Below are 13944 nucleotides of genomic sequence, written 5' to 3' on the forward strand. Positions count from 1 at the left end.
TCTTCAGATCTTTGTTTAGCAGTAGCGAGAACTAAGATCTGATTTTAATGAGTATATATTCTTATTTCAACCGGGTAGATCTATAATTGAGATAATGAGTTCTGTCATCAAAAACATAATTTGAAAGAAGTACCCTTGGCCTTACAGTAAACATCGTAAACACATACAAAAAACAATCAGGTTAAGCTTGAGAAAGATGTCTGCCTCCTGTATGAGGACTGTATGTATGTTTTGTGGTCCTCCAGCCATCTGTCCCTGTCCTCCCTGGACTACGTGCATCACTGCATGAAGCTGGATGAGGACATTCGCTTCCAGATGCTGCACAAGCAGGACATCCTCCACCCCTTCCTGAGGACGGTAAGTTGCTTCAGTTCTCCACCCCTTCCTGAGGATGGTGAGTTCCTTCTGTCCTCCACCCCTTCCTGAGGATGGTGAGTTGCTTCAGTTCTCCACCCCTTCCTGAGGATGGTGAGTTCCTTCTGTCCTCCACCCCGTCCTGAGGACAGTGAGTTGCTTCAGTCCTCCACCCCTTCCTGAGGACAGTGAGTTGCTTCAGTCCTCCACCCCTTCCTGAGGACGGTGAGTTGCTTCAGTCCTCCACCCCTTCCTGAGGACGGTAAGTTCCTTCTGTCCACCACCCCTTCCTGAGGATGGTGAGTTGCTTCAGTCCTCCACCCCTTCCTGAGGATGGTGAGTTGCTTCAGTCCTCCACCCCTTCCTGAGGACGGTAAGTTGCTTCTGTCCTCCACCCCTTCCTGAGGACGGTAAGTTCCTTCAGTCCTCCACCCCTTCCTGAGGATGGTATGTTGCTTCTGTCCTCCACCCCTTCCTGAGGACGGTAAGTTGCTTCAGTTCTCCACCCCTTCCTGAGGACAGTGAGTTCCTTCTGTCCTCCACCCCTTCCTGAGGACAGTGAGTTGCTTCTGTCCTCCACCCCTTCCTGAGGACAGTGAGTTGCTTCAGTCCTCCACCCCTTCCTGAGGACAGTGAGTTGCTTCAGTCCTCCACCCCTTCCTGAGGACGGTAAGTTCCTTCTGTCCTCCACCCCTTCCTGAGGATGGTATGTTGCTTCAGTCCTCCACCCCTTCCTGAGGACGGTAAGTTGCTTCAGTTCTCCACCCCTTCCTGAGGACGGTAAGTTGCTTCTGTCCTCCACCCCTTCCTGAGGACGTTGAGTTTGTTTCAGTCCTCCACCCCTTCCTGAGGATGGTATGTTGCTTCAGTCCTCCACCCCTTCCTGAGGACGGTAAGTTCCTTCAGTCCTCCACCCTTTCCTGAGGACAGTGAGTTGCTTCAGTCCTCCACCCCTTCCTGAGGATGGTGAGTTGCTTCAGTCCTCCGTCCCTTCCTGAGGACGGTGAGTTCCTTCTGTCCTCCACCCCTTCCTGAGGATGGTATGTTCCTTCTGTCCTCCACCCCTTCCTGAGGACGGTAAGTTGCTTCAGTTCTCCACCCCTTCCTGAGGATGGTGAGTTCCTTCTGTCCTCCACCCCTTCCTGAGGATGGTGAGTTGCTTCAGTTCTCCACCCCTTCCTGAGGATGGTGAGTTCCTTCTGTCCTCCACCCCGTCCTGAGGACAGTGAGTTGCTTCAGTCCTCCACCCCTTCCTGAGGACAGTGAGTTGCTTCAGTCCTCCACCCCTTCCTGAGGACGGTGAGTTGCTTCAGTCCTCCACCCCTTCCTGAGGACGGTAAGTTCCTTCTGTCCACCACCCCTTCCTGAGGATGGTGAGTTGCTTCAGTCCTCCACCCCTTCCTGAGGATGGTGAGTTGCTTCAGTCCTCCACCCCTTCCTGAGGACGGTAAGTTGCTTCTGTCCTCCACCCCTTCCTGAGGACGGTAAGTTCCTTCAGTCCTCCACCCCTTCCTGAGGATGGTATGTTGCTTCTGTCCTCCACCCCTTCCTGAGGACGGTAAGTTGCTTCAGTTCTCCACCCCTTCCTGAGGACAGTGAGTTCCTTCTGTCCTCCACCCCTTCCTGAGGACAGTGAGTTCCTTCTGTCCTCCACCCCTTCCTGAGGACAGTGAGTTGCTTCAGTCCTCCACCCCTTCCTGAGGACAGTGAGTTGCTTCAGTCCTCCACCCCTTCCTGAGGACGGTAAGTTCCTTCTGTCCTCCACCCCTTCCTGAGGATGGTATGTTGCTTCAGTCCTCCACCCCTTCCTGAGGACGGTAAGTTGCTTCAGTTCTCCACCCCTTCCTGAGGACGGTAAGTTGCTTCAGTCCTCCACCCCTTCCTGAGGACGTTGAGTTGCTTCAGTCCTCCACCCCTTCCTGAGGATGGTATGTTGCTTCAGTCCTCCACCCCTTCCTGAGGACGGTAAGTTCCTTCAGTCCTCCACCCTTTCCTGAGGACAGTGAGTTGCTTCAGTCCTCCACCCCTTCCTGAGGATGGTGAGTTGCTTCAGTCCTCCGTCCCTTCCTGAGGACGGTGAGTTCCTTCTGTCCTCCACCCCTTCCTGAGGACAGTGAGTTGCTTCAGTCCTCCACCCCTTCCTGAGGACAGTGAGTTGCTTCAGTCCTCCACCCCTTCCTGAGGACAGTGAGTTGCTTCAGTCCTCCACCCCTTCCTGAGGACGGTAAGTTCCTTCTGTCCTCCACCCCTTCCTGAGGATGGTATGTTGCTTCAGTCCTCCACCCCTTCCTGAGGACAGTAAGTTCCTTCAGTCCTCCACCCCTTCCTGAGGATGGTATGTTGCTTCAGTCCTCCACCCCTTCCTGAGGACAGTGAGTTGCTTCAGTTCTCCACCCCTTCCTGAGGACGGTAAGTTGCTTCAGTCCTCCACCCCTTCCTGAGGACGTTGAGTTGCTTCAGTCCTCCACCCCTTCCTGAGGACAGTAAGTTGCTTCAGTCCTCCACCCTTTCCTGAGGACGGTGAGTTCCTTCTGTCCTCCACCCCTTCCTGAGGACGGTAAGTTCCTTCAGTCCTCCACCCTTTCCTGAGGACAGTGAGTTGCTTCAGTCCTCCACCCCTTCCTGAGGATGGTGAGTTGCTTCAGTCCTCCGTCCCTTCCTGAGGACGGTGAGTTCCTTCTGTCCTCCACCCCTTCCTGAGGATGGTATGTTCCTTCTGTCTTCCACCCCTTCCTGAGGACGGTGAGTTGCTTCAGTCCTCCACCCCTTCCTGAGGACTGTGAGTTCCTTCAGTCCTCCACCCCTTCCTGAGGACAGTGAGTTGCTTCAGTTATTCACCCCTTCCTGAGGACGGTGAGTTGCTTCAGTCATCCCTTGTCTATGTCATCCTTTCTGCAGATGAGGAACTTGATGATGGTTCCAAACTTTATTATTTTGGGGAATTGGGAAAACGTTAAACAACAAACAAACAAAAACTGCCATAGCTTTATTTAAGATAATGGTTGTTGTCGGCAGGTGGACGATGACTCCCAGATGCTGTACTTCCCGAAGGAATACATCAAGACAGACAAGGAAGCCATGTCCAGGTGAGGTCTGACCAGTGGTCAGTGAAGACTATCCATGCATTCATTGTTTTTCAGTCATTGCTTGGTGTAAATACAGGCTTCAAACAGGATCGGGTGGTAAGGACTTGCAACCCACACTTGTCTCCCTGTGAAGATCCGGGGTAGAATTGGTCTTCAGCAACCCATGGTTGTCATAAGAGGCAACTAACGGGATCGGGTGGTCAGACTCACTGACTTGGTTGATGCATGTCATCGTTTCTCAATTGCGTGGATCGATGGTCATGTTGTTAATCAATGGGTTGTCTGGTCCAGACTACCTTGTTTACAGACTGCCGTCATATAGCTGAAATATTGCTGAGTAGGGCCTTAAATGACAAACAAACATACAACCAACATTCCTCCCCTTAATACAGTGTGCCAGAAAGGGCAACAAGTACCATCTTTTAACGTCTTGTGGTGTGGGGAGGCTGGGGATCGAACCACTGACTGTTTGCTCTCTGGGCAGACACTCTGTCCACTAGACCGTGAAGGTGGCACATTTCTTACAAACAAATGGATGCAAGTGTGGCATTAAACAAACAAAAAACATCATTGTCACAATCTTTGTACTTCTCCTGGCATTGGCAATCTGTTGATCAATATACTACAAAAGTTATTTGTTTTCTCAGAAGGACAACAAATTAGATTGGCATGATATTCTGTGTTGTTGCATGTACTTACAAGTTTGGAAAAGTTTAACATTTTTTATGTTCCAATTTTTGCTGACGATGAATACTGTTTGATGATAAGCGTCAAAATCTACACAGCAGATTTGTTGCAGCTTCTTCATTTCTGTGTCATTTTACAGTCAACAACTCCAGAGTTAAGTCATCAAGCTCTTTATATGTTTTAATGCAGGTGTAATAAGATTGACATAGATCAGTGAACAAGCCAGACGCACTCATGGCTTTTTAATCTACAAATGTATTAAACTTGTCTTGTTCCCATGGTTACAGGGATTCCCTGGAGATTCTCCTGGACACTTTCTACCAGGAGATGGAACGTACGAGTGACCTTGTGCTGAAGGTAAAGGTCATTTTCCCTCAATAACTTATAAAATGATAATCTAGATTGATATGAATATGATAAGAAGAGAAATGATTTGGTTTCAGATTCAGTTAAAAAAAATTGAAGAACAGGTTTTCCTACCCAAGATGGTAACGTGTATTCTGGCTCATATATTGCTTACCTTGCATAAACTTTTGTGCACTTTCCATGATATGATACATGTAATATACAACTGAAAAGAAGTTAAGGACCATCCAATTCTTTCATATGACCATGTGGTCCTGAGGTGGATCTTAACATATTTTTTTTTTATGGGGGGATGGGCTTGTGGGGGGTTTATTTGGTTTTCAACAATATCATTATATTGCAAATGTTCCATGAATTTCTGGGGGCACAGGTCTAAAGCGCCGCTATTTGCTGTGCAGAGTTGCGTCCCTTGGGCACGCCAGAAACCTTTGATTGTGGGTTTGAATCACGGTTCGCCCCGATTATGTTTCTAGCTTTGTCAGCACCATACCCGTGCTCGTGGGTTTCACCGAAGTGGTAAACGTCTGAGACCTGCATCACTTCGGGCTTTCCTCCCACATTAAGCTGACACGCCGTGATATAACTGGAATACTGTTAAAAGCGGTGTTAAACCCAACTCACTCACTCACTCCATGAATTTCTCTCTGCTATGATCACTGTACTGATGATGATGATGATGATGATGATGTTGATAAGATTGCTGTCTAAGTCCTTTGTTGTGCTCATGTTGGGATAAAATTGATGACTACCATGGTAACTGAAGTATTGCTACCCCTGGCCCAGGCTTTTAAGAATGACTGTTGCCATGGTAACTAAAGTAGGATTTGAGGGTTATTTTGATGGATGTGACCATAGTAACTGCAGTAATGTCCCTGCCTTGTCAGGGTGGTGTACATGGCTCTTTCCATGGCAACTGAAGTAATGGTTCCCTGTTTTAGGGTGAAATTGAATTCGTCCAGCCGAAGCAGATCCACCAGTCCGTGAAGGCCATCTGCACCAACCTGGCCCAGCTTGAGACCACGGACATCAGCAAGGCGCTGGAGAGGCTGGAGAGGATTCTCACGGACTTGAAGGTTGGGATGCAGATTAATAGCTCCGGGTGTTTTCACTTCAGAGCTTTCCATTATTTGTAAAGTGTCATATAGAACTTCCTGCTGTTGTTGATCCAATCAGTCACCGTGGAAACAGTAGAATACATTATTCCTGCTGTTGTTGACGTGCTCACTCAGCCACCATGGTTACAGTGAGATACAATAATCCTGCTGTTGTTGACTCACTCACTCACTCACTCACTCGCTCACCATGGTTACAGTGAGATACAATATTCCTGCTGTTGTTGACTCACTCACTCACTCACTCGCTCGCTCACCATGGTTACAGTGAGATACAATATTCCTGCTGTTGTTGACTCACTCACTCACTCACTCACTCACTCACTCACTCACCATGGTTACAGTGAGATACAATATTCCTCCTGTTGTTGACTAACTCAATCATTCACTTACCATGGTTACAGTGAGACCATTTTCCTCCTGTTGTCAGAACCCAGGAAACAGAGCAAGCTCCCTGATGGCCGGTGCCGGCACCCAGGCTGACCGAGATACCATGGACGCTATAAAGTAAGTGTTTAAATGTGTGACTCACTGCGTGTCATTGAGGCTCTAAGCCAAGACTTGATTGTTGATTGTGTCATTGAGGCTCTAAGCCTAGACTTGAATGTTGGAAGACTGCTGTGATACAGGTGAGTTGTGTTGACTCGCCTTAATTTCCAATAGAAATACAACATGCAATGTACTCGATAGCAAACATCAAACGTCTCCCCACACCTGCCCCAAACTGGAAAATGGTGATATCCTCAAAGAGATTTTCAGAAAACACGCAAATCATAATATTTCAGCATAAATGTTTTCAAAACATGGTTCCCCCTCCCTCCCCTCTCCCCCCTCTCCCCCCTCTCCCATCCAGCTCTAGGGTAGTGCAAATACATATACACAGTCTTTGGGTAGTGACAGTGTGTTTGTTTCTCCAGCGTGGCTATCCGGTGTCCCTCCCTCCCTCCCATCCAGCTCTAGGGTAGTGACAGTGTGTTTGTTTCTCCAGCGTGGCTATCCGGTGTCCCTCCCTCCCTCCCATCCAGCTCTAGGGTAGTGACAGTGTGTTTGTTTCTCCAGCGTGGCTATCTGGTGTCCCTCCCTCCATCCCATCCAGCTGTAGGGTAGTGACAGTGTGTTTGTTTCTCCAGCGTGGCTATCCAGTGTTCCTATGTGGAGTCCCTCCCTCCCTCCCTCCCATCCAGCTCTAGGGTAGTGACAGTGTGTTTGTTTCTCCAGCGTGGCTATCTGGTGTCCCTCCCTCCATCCCATCCAGCTGTAGGGTAGTGACAGTGTGTTTGTTTCTCCAGCGTGGCTATCCGGTGTTCCTATGTGGAGTCCCTCCCTCCCTCCCTCCCTCCCATCCAGCTGTAGGGTAGTGACAGTGTGTTTTTTTCTCCAGCGTGGCTATCCGGTGTTCCTATGTGGAGGAGCTGCAGGAGGCGATGGACCAGATGGTCATCTCGGTCAAGCAGCTGGTGCGCATGTACTGCCACACCTTCCACACGGACTTCACCCTGGGGCCGCCACTGGACACCCACAAGGACATGCAGGACATCACCCTGACCAGAGACACCTTCATAGTACATGTTGCCACCTCTCATAGGATGCCGCCGGCCTGGCTCAGCCAGTGAGTACAACCATGTAGCGGGGTGGCGATGTAGTCAGTTTGTTATGGGGAGGATGGGTGACTGAGATGTCTTGTTGGGTAGGGGTAGGATGGGTGACTGAGGTGTCTTGTTGGGTAGGGGTAGGATGGGTGACTGAGGTGTCTTGTTGGGCAGGGGTGGGATGGGTGACTGGGCTATCTTGTTGGGCAGGGGTGGGATGGGTGACTGAGATGTCTTGTTGGGCAGGGATGGGATGGGTGACTGAGGTGTCTTGTTGGGTAGGGGTAGGATGGGTGACTGAGGTGTCTTGTTGGGTAGGGGTAGGATGGGTGACTGAGGTGTCTTGTTGGGCAGGGTTGGGAGGGTTGACTGAGGTATCTTGTTGGGCAGGGGTGGGATGGGTGACCTGGGTATCTTGTTTGGCAGGGGTAGGATGGGTGACCTGGGTGTCTTGTTGGGCAGGGGTGGGATGGGTGACTGAGGTATCTTGTTGGGCAGGGGTGGAATGGGTGACCTGGGTATCTTGTTGGGCAGGGGTGGGATGGGTGACCTGGGTGTCTTGTTGGGCAGGGTTGGGAGGGTTGACTGAGGTATCTTGTTGGGCAGGGGTGGGATGGGTGACCTGGGTGTCTTGTTGGGTAGGTGTGGGATGGGTGACCTGGGTGTCTTGTTGGGCAGGGGTGGAATGGGTGACCTGGGTATCTTGTTGGTCAGGGGTGGGATGGGTGACCTGGGTGTCTTGTTGGGCAGGTGTGGGATGGGTGACCTGGGTGTCTTGTTGGGCAGGGTTGGGAGGGTTGACTGAGGTATCTTGTTGGGCAGGGGTGGGATGGGTGACCTGGGTATCTTTTTGGGCAGGGGTGGGATGGGTGACCTGGGTGTCTTGTTGGGCAGGGGTGGGATGGGTGACCTGGGTGTCTTGTTGGGCAGGGGTGGGATGGGTGACCTGGGTGTCTTGTTGGGCAGGGGTGGGATGGGTGACCTGGGTGTCTTGTTGGGTAGGGGTGGGATGGGTGACACGGGTGTCTTGTTGGGCAGGGGTAGGTTGGGTGACTGAGGTGTCCTGTTGGGCAGGAGTGGGATGGGTGACACGTGTATCTTGTTGGGCAGGGGTGGGATGGGTGACTTGGGTATCTTCTAGGGCAGGGATGGGATGGCTGAACTGGATTTCTGATTTAGCAAAGTGGGATAGCACTTGCAAGGCTGTAGCCAATGTTTGAGGGGAGACCTGGTTTGCTGGAACTTGTGACCCGGGTGGGTGACCAAGACCTTCCAAAGAATAGCTTTACACAGGTGCCAACACTGTTGATCTACTATAGCCACAGCTAAACCACTATCCAATAATATTGGGACAAAATAATCTGTATCTGGAAAATTCACAAACAAATGCATACAGCAGCATCCGAAATTGGCACTAGTCCTCTTAGTCCTTCCCGAACTGGCCAATACTTAGGGCATCATAAGGATTAGTAGAATTTTGCCATTTTTTAGGGTTTTGCTATATGTTGTCATTATAAGGACTAGTGGACTAAAAATGTTCTACCACTGAATTATTTACATTATTTTCTATCAAGGGTTGTAGGGATGCACTTGATGGACCCCACGTCTGACCCAGCCACCGTATCATGGGAGTATTTGTCTGTTTGCAGCTATGAAGGTTACAAAGTTGTGTGCAGCTTGTACCATGGGATGAAGAAGCTGGCCGAGGACGTGTCCACCAACGTGAAGCCAGGGGTCACCTCGGGGCTCTGTGAGAGGATAGTGTGGGATGAGTGGTAAGAGTCAAGTTCCATCACACTCTGTGGCAAGAGAACTCTGCAGAGTTGTGTCCCTTAGTAGTAACAGGATCTGTTTGTTGTGGATTTGAGTTCAGATATGCTCTGAACTGTGAGAGGATTGTGTGGGAACAGGTTGGCCCAGTGGTATGAGGCACTTCTCTCCCTTGGAAGTGACAGGATCTGCTAGTTAGAGATTTGAATACAGATATGCACTTATTAAAGCCTAGATCAGTGAAAGGATGGTGTGGGATGAGTGGTAGGAGACATGTTCCATGTTTGTTATGTAGCAGGTTGGCCCATTGGTATGAGGCGCTTCTGTCCCTTAGCAGTGACAGGATCTGCTGGTTTAGAATATGAATCCCAGATGCCCTGATTAAGACCTTTGATCTGTCACGCCATACCATTCATGGTCACAGGCTCTCATCGGGTATATATGTTTTTTGTCTTTTCTTTTATTCTGCCTGGGGGGCACGGGTGGCCCAGTCGTCTAAGGCGCTGCGATTCACTGTGCAGAGTTGCGTCCCTTGGGCACACCAGAAACCTATGAGTATGATTGTGGGTTCGAATCCCGGTTCGCCCCAATTATGTTTCTAGGTTTGTCAGCACCATACCCGTGCTCGTGGGTTTCACCGAAGTGGTAAACGTCTGAGACCTGCATCACTTCGGGCTTTCCTCCCACATTATGCTGACACGCCATGATATAACTGGAATAATGTTCAAAGCGGCGTTAAACCCAACTCACTCACTCACTCATTATTCTGCCTGTTTTTCTAACCACCCTGATGTTGACTTGCAGGATAGATTTCAAGAACATGTCACTGTGCATCTTGCCGCGGGAGTCTCGCCTCTGCCTCACGCTGTGTGGGCTGAAGAGTCCCCAGTCCGGCGGGTCAGCGGACACCACACACAAGGTGACCATCGTCCTGGGAGGAGCCACTATACAGCTCTACAGCCAAGACGGGTCAGTCACTCATATTTGGGTTTCATATTCCGGGTTTGAATTGGTCCCCAGCAACCTATGCTGGTCATAAGAGGCGACTTACTGGATCAGGTGGTCAGACACCATGACTTGCTTGATGGCAAGTCATTGTACGGAGTGGATCAATGCTCTCAATATCGATCACTGGATTGGTCCAGACTCGTTTTTTTTACAGGCTGCCATCATACAGCTGGAATATTGCTAAATGTGGCGTTAAACTTAAACAACAAACTAACAGACAATTTACGATGTTGAACATGTCTTAGTCTCAGTCAGTTGTTGTTTGCTTAGCCTTACCACCTTGTAACCATAGCAATCTAGCAACACTGTATCACTCCCCTTTTCCCCTCTGCTCTCTCTCCGTGATTCAGTGCATATTTCATTCCTGGAGCATAACTTGAAAACCGTGAAAGATTTTTCATCCAAACTTGGTACATGTATTAACTCAGGGGCTGAAGTGTTGCCTTTTGCTGTTGTGGAGGCCGGGGGTAGTTGTCATTTTCTGATGACACTTCACATGAAACAGTGAAAAAAGGGCCATTTCGGTTATCTCATTTCCAGGGGCGGTGTGGTAGCCTACTGGTTAAAGCCTTCACTCGTCACGCGGAAGAAACAGGTTCATTCCCAACATGGATACAATGTGTGAAGCCCATTTCTGATATCCCCCACCGTGATATTGCTGGAATATTGCTAAAAGCGGCGCAAAGCCAAACTCACTCACTCACTTATCTCATTTCCAGATCACTTATGTCATTGGGGTGTGACATACATGTTTTATGTCAAGGTAAAATGCTTTAGTTCAACATTGGTGAAAAGCAAACTCACTCACTCACTTATCTCATTTCCAGATCACTTATGTCATTGGGGTGTGACATACATGTTTTATGTCATGGTAAAATGCTTTAGTTCAACATTGGGAAAAAGCAAACTCACTCACTCACTCATCTCATTTCCAGATCACTTATGTCATTGGGGTGTGACATACATGTTTTATGTCATGGTAAAATGCTTTAGTTCAACATTGGCGAAAAGCAACATCACTCACTCACTTATATCATTTCCAGATCACTTATGTCATTGGGGTGTGACATACATGTTTTATGTCATGGTAAAATGCTTTAGTTCAACATTCAATGACATGTTGATAGTTTAATGCTTACTACAACATGCAATAGCAACTTCGGAATGAGTTGCAGGTATTCTCTACAGTTGACATGGCATTCTTACTCTGCCATTGAAGTTATTTTTTAATGCCAGTAACGCCCCCTCCCCCCATGGTATGTGAAGGTGATGATGTGATGTTCTGTGTTCACAGCCATCTGAATCAGGGGAGCCAGCTGGTTCCCCTCATGATGGGCGTCAAGGCTGATCCCATTATGCCTTCTTGTAAGACGCTGCTGCCAGACTCCGTGCTGCTACAGGTAGGCGTATATACCTCTTTATTATTATAGCAAGCAGTGCATACTTTACTGTGTGAATGTTGGTGCTATAAAAGTGTATATAATATTATTAGTAGTATATAATGCAAAGTTTTTGCCATGTTTTTTTATGGACTCTAAAATATACCTGTTTTTATGGACTCCAAAATATACCTGTTTTCAGGGACTCCAAAATATACCTGTTTTTATTGACTCCAAAATGCAATGATGAACGAGAACAAAATAATGTTAGCCCTCAATACTGATGAAACTTAAGGCAACGACTTATGAAACTTTGAGGCATATTGATTTGCATATATTTCTGCTTTGTGACCAAATTGGCTTCCAGGAAGCATATTATGGCAGTCAATAGGGTTTGATTATATATTAGTGTAAGGAACAAGGAACCAGGTTTTTATATTACGGAACATATGGGAATCCTGGATAGAGTGGGTCCTAAGCACCGTGTTTGTCAGACAAGCAGCCTCATTTTGAAAAATCACATCCTGGCCCCAAAGACATGAACTAATTCAGTAATACCTTTGTAGTTTTGAAACACAAACAAAGTCATCAGTAGCTCCCACCATCGTTGTCTGATTTTGATCACATACCCCAACCCATGAGCCATATTCAAACCCCTTAATCTGCATGGGCGATCTCTTTAATCTACATGGGTGATTTCTTTAATCTGCATGGGCGATCTCTTTAATCTACATGGGTGATATCTTTAATCTACATGGGTGATCTCTTTAATCTGCATGGGTGATCTCTTTAATCTACATGGGCGATCTCTTTAATCTGCATGGGTGATCTCTTTAATCTACATGGGTGATCTCTTTAATCTACATGGGTGATCTCTTTAATCTACATGGGCGATATTCTTTAATCTACATGGGTGATCACTTTAATCTACATGGGTGATCTCTTTAATCTGCATGGGTGATCTCTTTAATCTACATGGGTGATTTCTTTAATCTGCATGGGCGATCTCTTTAATCTACATGGGTGATATTCTTTAATCTGCATGGGCGATCTCTTTAATCTACATGGGTAACATCTTTAATCTAGATGGGTGATATCTTTAATCTGCATGGGTGATCTCTTTAATCTACATGGGTGATCTCTTTAATCTTCATGGGCGATATTCTTTAATCTACATTGGTGATCACTTTAATCTACATGGGTGATCTCTTTAATCTACATGGGCTATCTCTTTAATCTACATGGGCAATCTCTTTAATCTGCATGGGTGATCTCTTTTATCTACATGGGCGATCTCTTTAATCTGCATGGGTGATCTCTTTAATCTGCATGGGCGATCTCTTTAATCTACATGGGTGATATCTTTAATCTAGATGGGTGATATCTTTAATCTGCATGGGTGATCTCTTTAATCTACATGGGTGATCTCTTTAATCTTCATGGGTGATATTCTTTAATCTACATTGGTGATCACTTTAATCTACATGGGTGATCTCTTTAATCTACATGGGCGATCTCTTTAATCTACATGGGCGATCTCTTTAATCTACATGGGTGATCTCTTTAATCTACATGGGTGATCTCTTTAATCTACATGGGTAATATCTTTAATCTCCATGGGTGATCTCTTTAATCTACATGGGTGATCGCTTTAATCTACATGGGTGATCTCTTTAATCTCCATGGGTGATCTCTTTAATCTGCATGGGCGATCTCTTTAATCTACATGGGTGATCTCTTTAATCTACATGGGCGATCTCCATAATCTACATGGGAGATCTCTTTAATCTACATGGATGATCTCTTATTTAGATGGACTTTCAAGCGTCAATAACTCAGTGGTGGAATTAAGAGCATTTCAGACATGTTTTCAAGCATTTGAAGCCTTCTTCTGAAAAAGTGCAAACTCACCTTAAAGAAAGACATAAATAGTTTTAATTTTGAAATAAACAACAACATTAGGTGGCAGTCATCAATCAGCGACACCAGTTCATGGGGCATGCTAGGTCATTCAATGTGCACTTCAGTGACCACCTATGAGGTAAAATGAGTTTTGTAGTTTGTTTTCAAGAGGTCACCCTGGCTGTTAAAGAAGAATTCCAAATTGTCAGATTAATATGTAACTACATGTCCTGATAGATATGACAACAGATGAAATGAGTAGCTCCCAGAATCGTCCTCTTAGGTCAGTGTTTGTCAATATACGGTTTCTCTTTGAAGGTAAATTTGCCAGATTTTGAGAAGAACTTGTTTTTCCCCGAAACTATCAAGAAGCCGACCAGGTAAGTTGAACAGACTCAGAATATTTGAATATCAGTGTCAGTTGAGAGTGTTTTTACAGGATTATAGAAATATCTGTGTTGACAAGATCATTCAGGTCTATAAAACCTGCAGACCCTGCTATTGTTGCTCATACACTCACAGATCGTCTACTTGGTCTTGAGGACAGAGCCTGGGAAGGTTGTGGGTTCGATTCCCGACCATGTCATACCAAAAGACTTGTTGTTTCCCTGCCTGGCGCTCGACATTAAGGGGATAAAACAAGAATTGGTTAGCTCAGAGTCAGTATACTGTGTCTGAGTGGTTATCCATG

The 13944-nt window shown here is 47.1% G+C and overlaps 1 protein-coding gene across 1 annotated transcript in view; it reads left to right on the forward strand.

Moving 5' to 3' along the window:
* LOC139466734 (phosphatidylinositol 4-phosphate 3-kinase C2 domain-containing subunit alpha-like) overlaps positions 1 to 13944 on the forward strand; it is a 68964-nt gene that overhangs the window by 27080 nt on the left and 27940 nt on the right. The window contains exons 6-15 of the mRNA XM_071248392.1: positions 246 to 357; positions 3370 to 3440; positions 4415 to 4484; positions 5432 to 5566; positions 6036 to 6112; positions 6987 to 7214; positions 8844 to 8969; positions 9769 to 9933; positions 11267 to 11372; positions 13572 to 13633. Of these exons, the coding sequence (XP_071104493.1) occupies positions 246 to 357; positions 3370 to 3440; positions 4415 to 4484; positions 5432 to 5566; positions 6036 to 6112; positions 6987 to 7214; positions 8844 to 8969; positions 9769 to 9933; positions 11267 to 11372; positions 13572 to 13633 (1152 nt within the window). The remainder of the gene's footprint in view (positions 1 to 245; positions 358 to 3369; positions 3441 to 4414; positions 4485 to 5431; positions 5567 to 6035; positions 6113 to 6986; positions 7215 to 8843; positions 8970 to 9768; positions 9934 to 11266; positions 11373 to 13571; positions 13634 to 13944) is intronic.

This window comes from Haliotis cracherodii, unplaced genomic scaffold (genome assembly GCF_022045235.1).
Source record: "Haliotis cracherodii isolate W230 unplaced genomic scaffold, xgHalCrac1.p SCAF_19, whole genome shotgun sequence".
NCBI classification, from domain to species: Eukaryota; Metazoa; Mollusca; class Gastropoda; order Lepetellida; family Haliotidae; genus Haliotis; species Haliotis cracherodii.